The 18786-nt window shown below is 58.0% G+C and overlaps 7 protein-coding genes across 7 annotated transcripts in view; 4 read left to right on the plus strand and 3 right to left on the minus strand.

Annotated features, from left to right (window-relative positions):
• Positions 1–1145, plus strand: part of GLOTRDRAFT_100937 (uncharacterized protein) — a 2093-nt gene extending 948 nt beyond the window's left edge. The window contains exon 2 of the mRNA XM_007870552.1: positions 994–1145. Coding sequence (XP_007868743.1) covers positions 994–1068 — 75 coding nt within the window. The 3' untranslated portion in view covers positions 1069–1145. The remainder of the gene's footprint in view (positions 1–993) is intronic.
• Positions 1146–3489: 2344 nt separating this feature from the next.
• Positions 3490–5659, minus strand: GLOTRDRAFT_64097 (cytochrome P450). Its single transcript, XM_007870553.1, has 6 exons — positions 5461–5659; positions 5216–5409; positions 4664–5162; positions 4346–4604; positions 3940–4269; positions 3490–3858 (listed from the first exon to the last, which is right to left on the minus strand). Exons 1-6 carry the CDS (start codon positions 5652–5654, stop codon positions 3673–3675), a joined length of 1662 nt encoding a protein of 553 aa, XP_007868744.1. The 5' UTR covers positions 5655–5659; the 3' UTR covers positions 3490–3672.
• Positions 5660–6761: 1102 nt separating this feature from the next.
• GLOTRDRAFT_140191 (uncharacterized protein) lies at positions 6762–8462 on the plus strand (the record flags this gene model as incomplete). Its single annotated transcript, XM_007870554.1, has 2 exons — positions 6762–7795; positions 7854–8462. Exons 1-2 carry the CDS (start codon positions 6845–6847, stop codon positions 8460–8462), a joined length of 1560 nt encoding a protein of 519 aa, XP_007868745.1. The 5' UTR covers positions 6762–6844.
• Positions 8463–9320: 858 nt separating this feature from the next.
• On the minus strand, positions 9321–10417 carry GLOTRDRAFT_131671 (acetoin reductase; the record flags this gene model as incomplete). Its single annotated transcript, XM_007870555.1, has 6 exons — positions 9321–9353; positions 9411–9515; positions 9576–9646; positions 9704–9979; positions 10033–10078; positions 10139–10417. 6 exons carry the CDS (start codon positions 10415–10417, stop codon positions 9321–9323), a joined length of 810 nt encoding a protein of 269 aa, XP_007868746.1.
• Positions 10418–11001: 584 nt separating this feature from the next.
• GLOTRDRAFT_131672 (FAD-binding domain-containing protein) lies at positions 11002–12878 on the plus strand (the record flags this gene model as incomplete). The annotated part of the gene is made up of 3 exons (XM_007870556.1): positions 11002–11468; positions 11523–11650; positions 11701–12878. The coding sequence occupies 3 exons, from the start codon at positions 11002–11004 to the stop codon at positions 12876–12878; spliced, it is 1773 nt and encodes a 590-aa protein (XP_007868747.1).
• A 1691-nt stretch (positions 12879–14569) lies between these two features.
• On the plus strand, positions 14570–15777 carry GLOTRDRAFT_117331 (terpenoid synthase; the record flags this gene model as incomplete). The annotated part of the gene is made up of 4 exons (XM_007870557.1): positions 14570–14723; positions 14819–14993; positions 15050–15332; positions 15391–15777. 4 exons carry the CDS (start codon positions 14570–14572, stop codon positions 15775–15777), a joined length of 999 nt encoding a protein of 332 aa, XP_007868748.1.
• Positions 15778–16571: 794 nt separating this feature from the next.
• Positions 16572–18041, minus strand: GLOTRDRAFT_131674 (uncharacterized protein; the record flags this gene model as incomplete). The annotated part of the gene is made up of 14 exons (XM_007870558.1): positions 16572–16647; positions 16700–16724; positions 16786–16849; positions 16918–17053; positions 17103–17282; positions 17333–17348; positions 17417–17428; positions 17482–17506; positions 17559–17583; positions 17646–17671; positions 17730–17747; positions 17805–17822; positions 17877–17886; positions 17944–18041. 14 exons carry the CDS (start codon positions 18039–18041, stop codon positions 16572–16574), a joined length of 729 nt encoding a protein of 242 aa, XP_007868749.1.
• Between the last annotated feature and the right edge of the window lie 745 nt (positions 18042–18786).

Genomic DNA, 18786 nt, shown 5'->3' on the forward strand with positions numbered 1-18786 from the left:
TCATGAGAAACGGGGGAGCGTACACAGAAGCTTGACACTTGAGACTCGCTTTCGGTTGGTAGGTTGTTTGGACGCAGTGCGAGGACAATGGGTGTGGCGTGGTAAGTACGCGACGACCGGCAAGCACGTGCCCATAAAAGGCACTCTTGTCGAAGTTCGACTGTTCCCCCCAACCACACTGAGACCGCACGCGTCCCTCCTCAGTGGCCCCTCCTGCTCCCTTGTTACCAAGCCACAATCCTATCATAAGCACAACAATCAGTGACGGTACGTTGGCTCACTTCCCTTACTGATTCTTGCCCGCGCCACACGTGTCGCTCATGTCGTATCGCAACCACAGCGCCACTCCAGTCACGATGAACAAACCGTCCTTCAGCTCCATTCCGCCGGAGCTTATGGCCAAAGTGGCTGACGAGGTGGTGGCCGACTTGGACGCCACAACGCCCGACCCCGCCACCCGACAGTCTCAGATTGTTTCCTTAACCCACATCTGCGGCAGATGGAGGGAACAGCTTGTGAACAACCGGAAGTATTGGACGGCCATATTCATTCAAACGGTCGACAGTCTGAAGGACCTCATCGCTCGCTCCCGCAATGCCACATTGACAATCGCCGGATCGCTTGACGACAACGACGGTGGCAACGACGTCGAGGATCGCAGCAAAGACAACAAGGAGAAACTAGGCATGGTGATGGGCGTCCGCTCCCGGCTTCGGTCCCTCTGTATTTCGGTCTCGTCCACGGTTTTGGGTAGCGTCGTCGGACAGGTAAATGGTACATCGCCCATCCTGGAGGAGCTGCAAATCAGCGTCACGGGTGCTTTCGGTGCGGCAAACCTGACTCCTTTCACGTCCCCGGTCTTGCGGCGTCTTCGGCTTAGTGGCCTCGACAGCCTGAATGACTTCAGGATGCTCTTCACGCCGACGTTGACTGAACTGCATATCACTGCTGTCAGAATGGCTATGACGACTTTGGATATATGGCAGGTCTTACGTGGTCTACCCAACCTTACGGACCTTAAGCTCAGTCTGGATCTCGGACCTATCCCGATCAACCCTGGAGTTATGATCCAACTCGACAAGTTACCATTCCCCTCCCTGCGGACCCTATCCATCGATCTCTATGGCCTCCGCGACGCGAAACTGCTGCGCGACATGGTCATGCCGCAGCTAGAGTATGCCTGCGTGCAAGTCCTTGACTTCGACTATCTGCTGGAGCAGATCATAGAGTGCATGCAGGGTGTTATCGACGGGATCGGCTCGACCCAGGTGCTCCGCGGCTGCACCATGTATAACCCGAACCCCACGAGCCTCTATTGTATGCTGGCTCAGGATCCGAGCACCGCGACGTGGCAATCGCAGACCACTGGGCTCTGTCTTGTGTTCGAAGGCTACGACTACGATGAAGAGGCCCGGATCCTGGACGCGTTGCGCCCACGACTGCAACCATATCTGCCGGCGGTCAAACACTTGACCATAGAAGACGGTCGGGCATATGTGGAGCGATCTGTCGTGGCTTGGCGACAGCTCTTCAATCTCATGCCAGGCGTGACCGACCTATGCGTCTCCGGTAGGTATACATCAACTCTCCCTGCCGGCCTCTATGCCGTTGATGGGTCGGGCGAGCCGACGGATCCGCTGTTTCCGAAGCTGCAAACGCTGCACCTGGAATCAGTGTGGTTCCGCGATTCTTGGAGGCAGATCTTTGGGGTGGTCGACTTCGTCGATCGCTTCGTTAAGCCCTATCAGCGTCTGGATCGTCCAGAACAACTAAAAGAACTTACTGTAACCGGAGGAATCAACATCTTAGCCGGAGACATTGACGTCCTCCGGCATATCTTCAATATTGTCAAGTGGGATGGTGTGGAGGCGAAGGATGCCTCCCATGACGATATCGAACAGTGGTACGTTTCTCCGGAAGAGGATGTGGAGGAGAGGAGGCAAGAGGAGGCGGAAGAACCCAACTATGAGGCTGATGACGAGGAAGAGGAGTTCGGCGAAATCCACGGAGGGGAACGAAGAGAGCTTCAATGCGACGCCGTTAGCGAGGAAGGGGTCAATGACAGTGCATCCGAAGCGGGAGAGGAGGTTGGGGCAAGCGAGGACTGAAGGCCGAGCATAGCACGTCTTTATGCGTGGGCGCGGCAAGGGGGTAGCGGCCAATTTTTCTTATCTACAATCGTGGGTCCTCCTGTAGTTGGAAATTGTATTTTATATCTGGGTACCGCGCTAGAACGTGAACAGAAAATATCAGTCGTCACCTGTACGATCAGAAAGCAGAACCGGATAAAATTTGCGTAACTGGCTACCGTCATGTCCTGGAGACGGATGCTTCGCTACAGAACCAAATCGTGCGTGCCGAGTTACACAACGTTCGACCCTCACATGGAGCTCTGAACTGTCCCTGATGGCGTCCACCCACCACATCGATCTCGGCATTGATGGATAAACATCATCAGAGGACACGAGAGAACCGCGGACGGGTGTCCACAAGAAGTTCAACGCTTGAATACCTGAGTATCTTATGGTCCACAAGCAGCTCGATTGGCGACGTATAGCTATCTTCCTTTGACGAAATCATTAGCATAGGATGGCGACAGAATAACAGGACAACGTACATCCAACAGCGGTCGAGCGACACGACAGAATGGATTCCTCCGCGACACCATGAAGTGTCAGTGTCGAATGTTACACAAGTACTTACACTCCTCGATCAGCTTGATCTCGCCCGCCTCCGTTTTGCCCACGTCGACAAAGTGCGACGCCAGCAGAGAGAGGGAGTCAGCGACTGCGATGTCATTTGATATCGGCGTCCAGGTAGAACGAGTACATCTCTCCTTGGTTGATCAGGTATAAACCACTCATTTGAGAGTCGAGTAGCGTGTAGAGCAAGTGTCGAAGCAGACGCAATGCCTGCGTCTAATGTTCGAGGCATTTCGTAAACTTTTCGTCCAAGAAAGGTGCAGCCACGATAGCCAAATAGTCACAACGTCAGCCACCTTGCCACATCATTCATGTTTCGGATCGAATTCTCGTCTCGCACTCACTTGCATGCACTCCCGCCTCAACTCTGAATCTGGCGCCAGACCTCTGTCTTTGTGTGGTCTTTACGCAGTTTTTTAGGGGGGCTTACCTTGAGCATAATTTCCATTGAATCGCCGGGTCATTCATATTACGCTCCGTGGTAGTGCGTTGTAAAGCGTAGATCAACTACTCTCGTTCTGTACGTTTGAGCGAGACCGTCATAACTTGGTCACAACTCGAGCTTAGCCATATCTCCTGTAGGGCTACACACTAGAGTCTAGATCTGGAGTACCGTACAGTATGGCTTGACGGCGAAGAGCGACATGTAATCTCTCGATTTCGGATCTACATACAAACCCAAACGGCGTCCGCACGTTTCCTCCGGCCGCAAGGGATGGCTGAGTCTAACCTCCTTCACCGGGCTGATGCTCGACTTCACCTCCCGAGGACACAGGCGGGAGAACGCGTGTGGTAATGTATATGCATTCCCAGTCTATAGCATAAGTTACGCGATAATACATGTACTATGCACACCCCTCCATAGCGGCGGGGGTGCCTGGCGTTAGATACTCGTTACAGTCCACAACCCCAAGCCCAACAAGACGGACGAATCCACAAACACGAGGCGGAGAAGGAGGGGAGCGCGCCATCAGAGGCTCTTCTTGACCTCGGCGCGCAGCGCGTCGGTGAACGCCTTGTCCTCGGGCGAGATGTCGTGCTCGTAGCGCTGGAAGTCGGGGATGTGGTCGACGAACGCGCGCTTGATCATCGTCGCGTGCGCGGGCGTGCGGGGCCTGATCACGCACTCGAACGGGTTGGGGAACGACGCGAGCGCCTGCGCGAAAAAAAGCGAAAGGAAAAAAGAAATCAGTCTCGATGATACACCAAAAAAAAACCCGCGCCGCACGCAGCGCACCTCGGCGTAGTTGAAAATGTCCGGGTAGCGCTCGACGCCGTGCGCGTCCTTCGCGGGCAGGAAGTCGAAGCTCCAGAGCAGGTTCATCGTGTTGATCGCGGTCGAGTAGCTCCCGACGTGGTAGCCCGCGCAGATGCGGCGCCCGGAGCCGAACGCGAGGTTGTTGCGCCGCCCGGGGTCCTTCTCCAGCGCCTTCTTGGTGCCGAACTCGGAGAGGATGAAGCGGTCGGGCCAGAAGCGCTCGGGGTCGTCGTACACCTCGGGGTCGTGGAAGAGGCCGTAGAGGTTCTCGACGATCGTCGCGCCCTTGGGGATGCGGTAGCCCTTGTACTGCAGACGCGCGCACACAGTTAGCACCGCGATATATATATATATTGCCAGACGATGGCAGAGAGAGGGGACATACGAAGACGTCGTCCTGCGCGCGGCGCGGGATGAGCGGGGCGTTGGGGCGGAAGCGGTGCACCTCGTTGACGATCGCGCGGATGTAGGGCAGGTGCTCGTAGTCCTCGTACGTGGGCATGCGGTCCTGGCCGACGACGCGGTCGAGCTCCGCGTGCGCCTTCTTCTGCACGTCGGGGAACGCGGTGAGCGCGAGGATGAGCGTCTGCGTGAAGGACGAGGTCGTGTCCGAGCCGGCCTCGACGAGCGTGCCGCCCAGGTGGCTGCAAGCGATAGCGTGAGGACGCGGGGACGAGAGAACGGTGAGGAGGAGGATGCGCACCCGACCATCTGGTAGTTGTACCCCCACTCGTCGGCCTTCTTGATGACGGTCTCCATGTAGCACCCGTTCTCCTCGCCCTTGCGCTCGAGGCGGTGCTTGGTCTCCTCCATCAGTCCAAAGTAAAGATCCTCCTGCATCTTCTTCACCATCTTGCAGTCCTTCTTCCAGGCCGCGAAGCGCTCGGGCACATACTTCAAAAAGGGCAGGAAGTCGACGGGCGCGTACTGGCCGGGGAAGAGCAGGCGCTCCCAGTGCGGGTGCATCTCGAAGAAGGCGAGGAGCTCCTTGGTGGTGATGCGCGGCGCGCGCTTGCCGAAGGTGACGGAGAGGATGACGGACATGCTGAAGCGGCGCACGGAGTCGAAGAAGTTGGCCGGCTGCGTGAGGAGCTCGTACATGAGCTGGACGGACTCGGCGTCCTGGATGGGCCGGTGGTGGATCGCGCTCTTGAGCGTGAGGATCTCGTGCGCGCCCTTGCGCATGTTCCGCCAGATGGAGCCTGTGTGTGTCGTGTTATACTTGCTGTAAGCAAGTGGAAGCGGGGAGACGTACCGTAGTGCGAGAGGACGAGGTGGTACCCTTCGGTCACGATGTCGACAAAGTGGTTGGGTGGGCGGTCGGCGGTGAGGCCGGAGTTCTTGTCGAAGACTTCGTAGACCGCCTGCGCGGAGCCGATGACGACGACCGTACCCGAACCTATCTTCAGGCTGTAGATGTCGCCATATTGGCGATTCCACTCTGACATTCTGTACATGTACTGAGTGCTGAATCCATGAAGGTAGTCTGAACGGACTCACTTGTGATAGGCGAGGGATGTGGGGAAAATGTGGATGTTGCCCAGGAGGGGGATAGTCGGGGGCCCGGGGGGGAGGAACTTCTCGCGGCTGCCGATCCTGAGCAGGCGGTAGAGGAGGAAGGCGGCGACGGCGACGGCGCCGAGGACCTGGATGGACGGCAGAGGCACGCTCGTCGGGGACGTGGACGACGACATGGCTGGCTGGCGGGTTGGAGTGTCGGAGCCGGCGCAAACGATATTATATATCACTTGCACTAGAGTCCGATCGGCATCGTTGTGCGGAGCCGCTGCTGCAGGGAGGCATGGCGTGCGGTTGGAGGCTGATCGGAGGGCGCTTGATGCCGTACGCGTGCCTGTTCCGGTCTGGGCGGTGGTCTGTCGAGCGGTTTGTTGTAGTAAAGGCAATCAACTCGGGTCGATGTTATCCGGTCCTTTGCCCAGGCGCAACTTCGATGGGCGACCAATGAGAGAGCGAGATCTGGCGGGAATATCTCAGATCAGATACCGATCCCCGCACGCCATCCTGGTCGGAAATGCTGTGCTCTTTGCTGTGTCGACACGCTGCGGCGAATCACATCACGTCTCTTTGATCGTCATCCATCCCCGCTTTCGCTCTGCGAGCTGCTCGCAAGTCCTTTCCTTCGAACGATAGCTCGCAGTAGAATGCGACACGTATCCTGAGTTGTCAAGGACAATATGAGGCGTTAAACCGCTGATTTGGTTACGTAATCAGATCCTCCGCACCGCTGTCAGCGAAGACGCCCGGAGCTTTCGCTCTTTGCCCGCCTTGTACGCCTTTGGACCGCAATAATGATGGATCACGGATGGGTGACCGGCGTTGGCTCGGTCTGCGCGGCGATTTGCCCCGGCTTTGGTTCCCAGAATCATGCGTCTCTGTCCAACAGTGGTTCCATTTCAATTATGGAACTCTATCCAAAATGAAAGACACGGTCATATGCACACACATTGTGTTACGCTTAAGGGACATATATTATATAGCACCTGAACGTCATGAAGGAAACGTGAAACCCCCCAGTTTCAGGCAGTGCAGTGCCACCATAGCGGTCGGTTAACTTCCCGGTCCAGTTAATTGATTGCTGCTTCCCATGCGGCGAAGATGGCGAGTCTTCCCCTTGGGACGGAGCCGTCAATCAGGCACGCGCATCATTCCCTCCTCCAACACCGTCCTTTCGGGCGCGACTGGACCCGAGGGGCGGTCGTCAGCGCCCGGCACAGCCAGGCACCCGCAGCCTTATTATATCGAATCGCCGCGGCCTGTCACTCCTCGACGAACGTTATAGCCGTGTAATCCCTCCCTGCTCTCAGGTCTCTCCTTCCCCCTTCTCATACTCTACCTTTCATACATTTTAGAGCTCGCGTTGACAATGTCTACCCACCACCAACCCCAACCCCAGCCCTCTCCTTCGACTTCGACCTCTCACCTCCCCAAGCATCAGCAAGATGAGGTCATCCCCGTCTTCGCGATGGACAACTTCAAGTTCGCGCAGGCCTTCACCGGCTCGTACAAGTTCGTCATCAACGGCTCCATCGACGTGAGCGTGCTCACCACCGCGCTCGACCGCCTCCTCGCGATGGGCCACTGGCGCAAGATGGGCGCGCGCATCCGCAAGAACGCGCAGGGGCAGCTCGAGTGGCACATCCCGCGCCCCTTCACGCCCGAGCGCCCCGCCTACCGCCTCACCTCCGCGACCTACGCCTCGCCCTCCGCCGCGGGCCTGCACATCCCCGCCGCGACGCACGACGCGCCGTCGATCCAGCCCGACCTCGGCCCGACGCGCCTCTTCCTGCACGCCAGCACGCCGATGACGATGGACGAGTTCACGGACCCCGCGCACGACCGCCCGTGCTTCAACATCCACGTCACGCACTTCCGCGACGGCTCCGTCGCGTGCCTCGGCATCACCTTCCCGCACATCTTCTGCGACGGCATCGGCATCGCGCAGATGCTCTGGACGTGGCTCTCGCTCATGCGCGACCCGAACGCCCCCGTTCCGGCGCTCATGGGCTTCGACAAGGACCCCTTCGCCGCGCTCGAGGCGCAGTACGACTTTTCGGCCGAGTCCCCCGCCGCCGCCCCCGCCGCCCCCCCGGGGCGCACAAAGGCGCAGGAGTGGGAGGACATCCTGTACGAGATGCGCCTCCAGGAGGAGTTCGAGAAGCACCCGAAGGAGACGCGCACGGTGTACCTCCCCGGCGCGATGGTCCAGCAGATGCGCCGCGAGGCGATCGCGGAGCTGCGCCAGCGCAAGGCCGCCGGCGAGGACGTCCCCGACTTCCTCAGCGAGAACGACATCGTCATCGCGTGGTGGATCAAGGTATGCTATCTACGCTCCCCACGCTTTATTCTTAGCACTCACCCCACTCCCCCCGTAGGTCGTCTTTGGCGAGCCCACGCCCGAGGACGAGAAGAAGCCGCTCATCGCGCTCGTCGGCTCCTCCCTGCGCAAACGCCTCCCGGAAGTCTTCCCCCCCAACTCCGCGTACGTGCACAACGCGACGCTCGCCTTCGCCTCCGCGCCCGTCCCCGTCGCCGCCGTCGCGCACCTCTCCGTCGCCTCCCTCGCCGCCGCCTCGCGCGCGGCGCTCCTCGCGCAGCAGCGCGACCGCGCGACGCTCCAGCGCGCCGTCGCGCAGAAGCTCTGGTCGAACCGCGTGGGCAACGCGCCCGTCGCCGCCGCCGCGCACGGCACGTGGCACTTCACCACCACCTGGACCGACGCGCGCTGCCTCGAGTGGGACTTTGCGCCCGCCGCGCGCGGGGGCGAGATCCGCGACGGCGCGCCGGGCAGCGTGCGCGCGTTCTCCGGCGGGCTCGTGCTCAACGGGCCGTTCCCCGCGCGCGGGCTGCTCACGGTGCTCGCGCGGGATAAGGACGGCGGGTACTGGCTCCAGCCGTGCCTCCGCCGCGAGGACTGGTCGAGCAGGACGATGGAGCGCCTGAGGCAGGCGGGCGGCGAGCGCGTCGTGCGCGCGCGGCTATGAGGGTCTTTTATGTGATGATGTTTTATTTATTTATCTATTGGTGCAGCGGCGGGCGGCATTGTAGCATAGTCACGGACACTAGTGTGAACAGTGGTAATGCGCAGCGGTTCCTCAGGAAGGGCGCCCTATATATTACTTCACTCCTTTGTACGGTGCTTCAGTCATATCTAGCGATGAAGGAATCTAACTGGTGAATCTCTACTCGTTGATCACGGTCGTCCGGATGGATGGGATCTGCGAAGGAATAGATGCGAGCGGCCACCGCGATGGATGTGGAAGAAGGAGAGACCTGTCTACGTGATTGTCCTTGCATTGGCTGTGATTTGCGTGATCGTTCAGAATCCGCGTCGTACTAGCAAGTTGACGACGGGGCTCAGACTGAGAACCGTTTCCCAGATCTTGTCACTGCGCTGGCATTTGGTCACTGCATCGACGTTCGAACCACAAGTCGTGCCAGCGCGGATGACCTCCGGCCAGGTATGGGGTCAACTACAGTCTTTAGCTGGTGTGCAACGCTAGCCGAGTCGCGCCGATTCGGACGAGTCGATCACGAGACAAACTCGCGATTGCAGAGACTTGAAGCTTGAAGTTTGATTTCCGAGTGAGTCACGACTGGAACACTTGCGTCGCACGCCTCTGGGCTCAGTACCAGTCGTACGAAGCAAGGTACGATTTTCACGTTCAACCCGTCGCTCCTCGCTGCCGGACAACGACACCACGGTCTCCAGAGAAGGTCGCCCAGATCTACGTCCACGCAGCGTCCAGGCCCGCGAAAGCTCAGATATTGATTGCATAATAAATAGAGTAAAATATTGCGCGATTACAGATCCCATGCAGAGTCCAGACGTCCTTGTGCACCTAGTCAAAGTTGATCCCGCCATCCACCGATATCTACGAGACACCAAGCCACATCAGTTCGCGCTGAATAGCGGAGGGATGGATGCTCACCGTCTGTCCGGTGATAAACCGCGCCTCCTTGCTCGCGAGGAAGGATACGAGGGCGGCGATATCTGCTGGCGTGCCGAGAGCGCCTACCGCCGTCATGCCCAGGAGCTGTTGGCCAGCGTCGCTCCAGATACAACCATGTGAGGGAGACGGCGGGCCCGGACTTACGGCTTCTTTCAGATCTGTGCTCCCGCCTGCCTTGGCGATCGTTTCGTTCATCGTACGGATGCCTTCATCCACTATCACAGCCCGCCGTCAGCGTCTGCCACACGCGCAGCGGCGCGGGCCGCACTCACACAGCGGCCCCTCCACGGGCCCGGGGGCGTACGCGTTAACCGTGATGCCCGCCTTGCCGAGCTCGAGCGCGGCGCTCTGCGTGAGGCCGCGCACGCCGAACTTGGACGCGGCGTACGCAGAGGAGAGGGCGGCGCCCTTCTTGCCGGCCATGGAGGACGCGCCGACGATGCGCCCGCCGCGGCCCTGCGCGAGCATCTGCGCGGCGGCGTGCTTGTAGCAGAGGAAGACGCCGCGGAGGTTGATGGCGTGGATGCGGTCCCAGGCCTCGACGGTCGCTGAAGAGAAGGAGGGTCAGGGTAGGTGCGCAGAGAGGGGGGAGCGGCGTTACTGTCGAGCAGGGAGTGGTACCGCGCGATACCGGCGTTCGCGACCATCTGGGCAATGCCGTGTCAGACTACGTGTAGACAGTCAGACTGCCGCGAGCGCGCGCGCACCACGTCGAGACCGCCGAGCTCCTTCGCCACGGTGTCCACCATCGCTTTCACCTCATCCTCGTTGCTCACGTCCGCGGTTACGGATATCGAGCGGCGGCCTTTTGCTGTGATCTCTGCGACGACTTGCTCGAGCTTTGCTTTCTGCGGCGCGATGTCGTTGAGAGCGACGTCGAAGCCGTCGTCGGCGAGCTTGAGCGCGATGCCGCGGCCGATGCCCTGCGCGGAGCCCGTGACGAGCGCGACGCCCTTGGACGACGACGAGGACGATGATGAGAACATGTCGGTGCGAACAAGTGATCTAGACGTCGAGCGAGTGAATCTCGGGAGAAGGCCATGATCTGAGGTCGGCTCGGGCCTGTATACTGCACACGCACGGCGGGCGAGAAAGGCAATCCAGCGGCCGCGCTGTCCGCTGCGCTGGGTCCCCGATGGCATCTGGCGATCGCCCGATGCTATCTTTAGGCCCGCTGCCAGTGTTCGGGGGGCGTGTGCGTCATCACAGCTTCGCAGTTTGGGTTTGGACGCCCGGTCGCGGGCAGCGGCGATGTATGGAGTCCCATCGTGATGGCCTCGAAGGCCCTCCTCTGAGTCTGTTCTAACTTTGCAACGAAACATGCGAATAACCGCCACACCGCCCCGGGCCCCACGGCTCGTGCGTCGGCCAGCGCTTTTGCCACTCGCCGCTGCGAACATCACTTTGATGCTCGTCGCACTGCGTCCATGGAGGTATCCTACTATAGACTCTCCCCCTGCTAGCCGACAGAAGTCCCACAATCGCTTTAAGTACGTCCTCCCCTCCCAGCGTTTCTCCACCCAACCCGGATCTCTATCCTTTTTTCCCCTTCTCCCCCTTTTCCTTCGCGATGCTGGGCCTCCTTCTTCCTTCCCTCGCCCTCGCATCCGTTGTTTCTTCTGCTACTACGTGCAAATGTCTCTATAATGACTCATGCTTCCCCACATCAGCCGAATGGGACGCCTTCAGCAAGAACCTCTCCCAGCCCGTCCTCCAGGACCAGAAGCCCCTCAACGCCGTCTGCTTCAAGGACAGCGGCGTCTATGACGCCGACGCCTGCGCACAGGTCACCGCCAACGTCGTCAACCCGCCCTTCCTCACCAGCAAGCCCAACTGCCTTGGCTTCGTCAACCTCGAGGCCCTCGTCGTCAACGACACCGTTCAATACTGCCCGCGTCCCTTTTACGACGGAGAGACGACGTGCGACCAGGGCCGCATACCCAAGTTCCTGGTCAACGCCACGTCCGTCGACGATATCCAGAAGACGCTACAGTACGCGACGGACCACAACCTCAAGCTGGTGGTGCGGAACACTGGGTACGGGGCCTTTCACAACGTGTTTATATCGCGCTGACTTGGTTTCTGTACCAGGCACGAACTGATGGGCCGCTCCGGCGGCTCGCAGTCCCTCGAACTCTACGTCAACAACTTCAAGAACATCGACTTTGACGAGCAATTTGTGCCCGAGGGCGCACCCGAAGGCACCGCGAGCGAGTACGGTATGTCAACCCCCCTGTCCCGCCTCTGCCCCCCTCTGATCGCCTCCCAGCTGTCACCCTCGGCGCCGGCGTCCAATGGTTCGAGATCTACGCCGCCGCCGACGCGAAGAACCGCCTCGTCCCCGGTGGCTTCTCGCCCGACGGCACCGTCGGCGCCGCCGCGGGCTGGGTGCTCGGCGGCGGGCACTCCGTGCTGTCGCCCTTCTACGGCCTCGGCGTCGACAACGTCCTCCAATTCACCGCCGTGCTCCCCAACGGCACCCTCGCCACGCTGAACAAGTACAAGAACCCCGACCTCTTCTGGGCGTTCCGCGGCGGCGGCGGCCCGTCCTTCGGGATCGTGACCAGCACGACGTACCGCACGCACGAGAACCCGCCGATCACGGCCGTGTTCTACGCCGCGCAGGCGAACGGCTCGGCTGCGTACGAGCAGCTGCTGACGACGTGGATGGCGCAGCACAACGACATCGCGGACGCGGGCTGGGCGGGCGTGTGGCCCTTCCTCGCGAACACGTTCTACCTCACGTTCTTCACGCCCGGCAACCCCCCGCAGAACCCCGCCGCGAACGCGACGATGGACAAGTTCTTCGCCGCCTCGCGGGCCATCCCCGGCGTGACCGTCTCGCTCGCGCTGAGCAAGGTCTACCCCTCCTTCCAGCAGTGGAACCTCGACAACCTCGTCAACAGCCAGTACGGCTACGGCTTCAACTGGACCGCCGGCAGCGAGAACACGACGGCGACCTCGTCGTGGCTCATGCCGCGCACGCTCACCGCCGCGCGGAACGCCGCGCAGCTCGGCCGGCTCTTCGCGAACCTCTCCGTGGCCGTGCCGTACATGGTCGGCGGCGGCGCGGTCGCGGCGGTCGGGCCCGACGAGACGGCGGTGACGCCCGCGTGGCGCACGAGCGTGTCGGACATGACGGTGCTCCCGGGCTTCGCGACCGGCGGCGCGGCCGCGCTGACCGTCGGCGCGCTCGACGCGATGTACCAGAGCGCGTACGACCAGATCCAGCCGCTGCGCGCGCTCGCGCCGCCGCCCGCGGGCGGGCAGTACCTCAACGAGCCGGACATGCTCGAGGAGAACTGGCAGGCGGCGTACTGGGGCGACGCGCACTACGCGCGGCTGCTCGCGATTAAGAAGGAGGTGGACCCGCGGGATTTGTTGATTGTGAAGAAGGGCGTGAATTCGGAGGGGTGGGACGACGAGCTGCTCTGCAAGACGACGTGAGGACTTCGCTTTCGACGGCACGAAAAATGGGTTTGGGGTTATTATCATCATCACAGCAGGCAATCGTTTGGATCATGGTGGAAGTGTCAAGTAACATCAGTATTTATTGCTCGCGGACTGTATACAGTACAAGCCTTTTAGTGGTTTAAATTATCGAGCAAACTCTCGTTGTCTATGGTCCTTTGCTGCGGGAAGTCAAGTATCGAGGAAATCGATCCAACCAGAAGAGGTATTCTGCTTCGACACTCTGCAGTCGTCTCGCATCTTGGGTATACAACGTCAAAAGGTATTCATTCAATGCGGCCCAAGCAGGATGTCAGATTTCACTGCAGTGAAAGTTCTCCTCAGTAAAGCGGGGCAGAAGCCGGGTTGGTACCGGTCTCCGTTCACATAGACTTCCGCCTTCATACAGAGTTGCCATCGACCTGGCGTTCACAAATCAGGTGATAGTGCCTCAGCGAGAGCAAGGTTTGACCGGGAGAGTAATGCATTGAATGAGCATTCCATTTGAGGTCTTGCTTTGACCGGCCAGGAGCAGTTACCGTCTGTCAGTCAATCCGCGACTGAATACCAGGATCGCACGCAGGCGTATGTATTGGTCCCGGCTATCACGGGTCTGCCATTTACACTAATTCATAGACCATAGCGACTCCGTCATGTGAATGTATCGACTTTGGAAAATGACACTATGAGGCCACCAATGTCTGTGTCTATTTCGACAGGCAAAAACAAGTGGCGTTGCAAGCGAGGCTACGTCATGGCGGCGTTAGTCGGCGATACCGATACGATTACCAGCACCGCCGCCGTGGCCAAATACGGCGCCCCGCCTCTCGGCGGCAATCTCCAATCTACGGTCGAGCGCATCAAGGCACAGCGACGCTCGTGGTGACCGGCGTCTCCCCGATCTCGGACCCTTTGGCGGCAACCACTTTCACTCCAAAAACTCGCTGCAACCAATCGCAGCTCTTGCGGCCGCCTGCTTTATGCGGTTATCACCTTCAACGCGTTCATTGCGGGAGAGCTCGTGCGTAGCCAGCGTAGCTGCGGCCGGTCTGTCCAGATCATCTCCTCGGAGGCAGACTCACCGTCCGGCTTGACAAATCCCTAATTGGGAACAAACTACGGTGAGCACATCGTATCTTTCTGCGATGAACAATGCTGATGGAGCATCGTCTATTGTAGGACAGGCTGCATCCGCGCCCAAGGTCTGCGCTAAAAGCTGAAGAAAATGTCTTGCCCAAGCGCACGAGTAACAGCTACATGACAGTGGTTGAACTCGCGAAGCACAATCAATTGTGAAAAGCTAACGCGTAATGACAAATGGACGTGATTGTCAAACGTGTCAGCACGGCGGTCGGCGCAAAGGATCATCGATACGCCACACAACTGCAGATCTAGTGCCTACGGGCTGCCACAGCCCGTACGGCACCGGGAGGTACGGGAGTCTGTGCAGGTACGGCCTCATCCATTTTGATGGCCACTCGCATGGGTTATCGCTACGGGCGGAAATCAATACGGGCTCTACGGCAAGGGACACAATCCGCCTGCTTTGGCTCTCGGTAGAAAAAGCTAGCATGGTCTGGCTCGAGACTCTAGCTTTCCCTCGACCCGCCTACTCCTTCTACCACATCACCTCACCTCACCTTCTCCTCTTCCCTCGTACCACTACAATGGCCTCGGAACCCGTCAAGATGTTGTACCTCCCCGAGACAATGGCCAACTGGCCTTGGCCCCGCGCCATTAACCCATACTACGAGGAAGTCAGCGCAGAGTCAAATGCATGGTTCCACAGCTTCAAGGCCTTCACCGAGCGCTCACAAGCAGCCTTCGACAAGTGTGACTTCGGCCGTCTTGCTTCCCTCGCATACCCTACCGCGTCGAGAGGTTAGTCTAGTAGAGCAGCTCCGTCGGTCGCGCATGCCTTGATGTCTCGCTTTTAGAACATCTCCGCACGGGATGTGATCTGATGAACCTGTTCTTCGTCGTGGATGAGTACACCGACGTTGAGCCCGCACCTGTTGTGCGCGAGATGGTCGACATCGTCATCGACGCCCTCAACAACCCGCACAAGCCCCGGCCCGAGGGCGAGATCCTCCTCGGCCAGGTCGCGAAAGAGTACGCCGTTTTCCTCCCCCCTCTTCCCCAACTTACTCACCTGTCTCTTTCCCAAGATTCTGGGAACTCGCTATCAAAACCGCCTCCCCCGCCTCCCAGAAGCACTTTGTCGAGGCCTTCACGGACTACCTCAACTCGGTCGTCATCCAGGCTGAGGACCGTGACAACGACACATGGCGCACGGTGGACAGCTACCTCCAGACGCGGCGCGAGAACATCGGCGCACGGCCGTCGTACGTCCCCGGCGAGCTCCATTTGAACCTCCCCGACGAGGCCTTCTACCACCCCGTCATCAAGGAGCTCGAGTACCTCATCGCCGACCTGATCATCCTCGATAACGTGAGTACCCTGCGCAGATCTCTTCGGGTCTCTGTCTCACCATCTCTCTACTGCTCAGGACATCGCCTCGTACAACAAGGAGCAAGCGAACGGCGACGACCGGCACAACATCCTGACGCTCGCGATGCACCAGTTCAACACGGACTTCGAGGGCGCGATGAAGTGGGTGTGCGAGTACCACGAGGAGGTCGAGGCCAAGTTCCTCGACGGGCTCAAGCGCGTGCCGTCCTTCGGCCCGCAGGTCGACGCCGAGCTCGCCGAGTACATCCTCCACCTCGCCAACTGGCCGCGCTGCAACGACTGCTGGAACTTCGAGAGCGGGCGCTACTTCGGCAAGAAGGGGCTTGAGATCCAGAAGACGCGCCGCGTGCCGCTCATGCCCAAGGTCAAGGTCGACCCGCAGGCGAAGATGGACCAGGTCGTCGTGCCCCTGGTCGAGCTGTAGAGTGGTGTTTCCTTTGTTCCTTTATTTATTTTGTCGACGTTTCCTGCCCACAACACACATTGCGGTGGACACTGTATACTTATAGACACAGGGTATTAGAGTTGTTATTTTATTACCATGGTATTTTATTGCTAGATCGCACATGTCGTCTAGCTTCCCTCCAATCACTCGCAGCCTCTCACGTAGCACTCCCTATAACGCTATTTATTACCTGTCATCTCTACCTAGCGCTTGCGCATACAATGATGATGAATCTTGTCGTCGTGTCCAGTGTGTCTCCTCTTGTGCTATCTCACATAAGTGCGTGCTGTTACAGTGGTTGAGTCTGCAGCCAGTTGACCTCTCGGCACATCTTGAAAAGAAGACCTGCGAACTCCATCGCCCACCTCAGGAGAACAATGACGCTAGACGTCAGTTAATTCCCATCTCTCGTACCAGTACTAACAGCCACACGACGTAAACTCTGTCCCGTTGCTTCGAGCATCGTTGCTGCATGTACTGAGGGTGGTCCCACCGCTTTACATTACTTACCCCTTCCCCTTGCTGACGGTGCAAAAAGAGTATGTGGCGCTCTTGATGGGCATATGATCCCCGTTACAACTATGGTCCAATAGAGATGAATTGAAGAAAGATTCATATACATCTGCTGTCCAGTGACCAATCCTCTACAAGTGAATAAGATAAATACGGACGATTGATCTCTATGATGGTCCGTGCGTTGGATACATGAAATGTTATTATATCTGCGGGCAGCAAGGGTGTACTAGTAGCACGCTTGGCAAGAACTGGCTTTCCTATTCAAAGTCGGATGGAGAGACGATATTCACGGTGCCGCCGATGCGCGCGCGCAGCTGTCCGCGGTTATTCAGCCTGCCGAGAACGTAGGCGGTGAATTACGGATATCATGGAGCCCAAGACTTACGCCGCTAGCATGCAGTTCACATAGACTGAAAATATTTTAGGAAAACGTCGATAACAGAGCGAGAAAGGAAAGAACGGCGCACTGACTCTTCGCATGGACGAAGAAGGCTGCGAGCAGGGAGCCGTAGGTGACTCCTGAATTGGCGACATACTTTCAACCAACGAACACACCGGAGACGATGTCAACGTATGAAGATCAGGAGGACGGATGAGGCTCACAAGGATAAGACATAACAGGGTGATGATGCTAGGAGACCGCTCGTCATATAAACGGAGCGGACGGACCTGGGAAATCCCTGACCTCGATAGCAGCCCTGTCGTCAACGTGTACCTTATGAGGGTATTCACGACACCCCTTCGCAAAGTAAGCACAGTACTTCTGAGAAATCGTTACTTGAGCTTACTTGGTATTGCCCATCGTCCTCGAACGACGACTGAACAGCTGGTAGAAGCCTATAATGGCTATCGCTATATCCGCGATAAGGCAGGATACGTTAGCCGTCCCAAGCAAGGCAGTGGTCCCCTCATCGATCGAACCGCTGTTCCTGTCGAAGACGTACACAAGTGGCGTGGGCGCGGAGAAACTGGCGGGTAGCATTGGTCAGTGGAGATATGTTCTATAACGAGGACGAACCTCTTGACGGCAGTGTCTGTAGCGGTTCGAACGCGATACTCATGTCTGAACGTGTGAGTGAAATAGCAAGAATGTAGCACTTACATAACGAGAGCACTGAACGTATGGATGTGAGATGGCCAACAATGCAATGGCTTGATTGGCCTTACCGAAGGCTAGCAATACCGGCACGAGCTACAGACGATGAGAATTGGAATTGTATAAGAGAGCAGTGCTGATGGTATACCGCGATGTACGTCCAGTACTTCTTGCTGACTTCACGCACGGGAGTGATTAGACAACCATCAGCCAGAGATACGGCGAGCATACGTACACTTCAGTAGTCGTATAACGAAGAACCTGATTGCAGATTGAGGATAGTGAGCGGTAACGAATTAAAGGGACGCTACCACTGAACGGTAAAGGTCAGGATCGCCTGGAGAGCATGATGATTAATGCTAGATCGTGAGCGTGAAGCAATCACGGGGCTTACCGATGGTACACCCTGCGCCTAGGTTGTCCATAGGAAGAGAGAAGTGTCGTGGAGTAGAGGCTGTGTGCTTACTTGGATGCTCCTGTATTAGGCATGCCAACAATCCGTATGACTTTTTCTAACCACACGTATGGCGCACCAGTTCTCAATGTATTGATCCGGCGCGTTGCCTCCGCCCTTGTAAACGAGGTAATACCACAGGGCCTGCGTAATCAGGCACTGCTGCAGCGTATCCATCTTCAAGGACGTGAACATCGAGAGGGCTGCGGGGATGCATCAGCTTACCAGCCAGGTGAATATCGCCTAACCAGCAGCCTAATCAAACTATGTCCCCGCAAGATTCCGATATAACATAGGCAGACCAAGCAGTTTATTATCCTCTCGGCCGGATTGAGCGTCCGGCAAAACAGCGTAAATTGAGCGAGAGCGATGCCATACAACCTATACTGCAGTTTAGTGATCGTCACAGTATAGCCCTAGAGTAAAGTACAGATATGAGATAGTAGTGCCGGAGAAGATTGCTCCGTATGTGGGTTCCAACGAGGCCATGGTAAGATCTCGTGCAGCTGAGAAGACCATCTTCAAATTAGCGAAGGCATGCTCCAAACCTACTTGTTATAACCAGCCGCACTCTTGCAGGGGGCAATGACAGGCCCGATACCGCAGTTATAAAAGGGGGAAGGGGTTGGCCACGACGAGCTGAAACACTTCCCGCTGAACTCACACGCGCCTATGGAATGTGCATGCCGGGCGGAAGGCAGTTTGGTCGTTAGTAATAGCTACTGTGGATTAACATGAGCATGTCGGCGAAGTGTCTGCACCGACATGGGTAATTTGGGATCCTCAAGTATATGACCTACATCCTATTCCAGCGCAAGCGAACAGGCTGGTGTTGATGTCCACACGGAGCAGACAGTACCGATGTTGACAAATGAACCTTAGCATTCCACATCTTGTTGTGATAACTAACGTTGAGTGGCAA

Source organism: Gloeophyllum trabeum (assembly GCF_000344685.1).
Source record: "Gloeophyllum trabeum ATCC 11539 unplaced genomic scaffold GLOTRscaffold_00012, whole genome shotgun sequence".
In the NCBI taxonomy this organism is placed as follows: Eukaryota; Fungi; Basidiomycota; class Agaricomycetes; order Gloeophyllales; family Gloeophyllaceae; genus Gloeophyllum; species Gloeophyllum trabeum.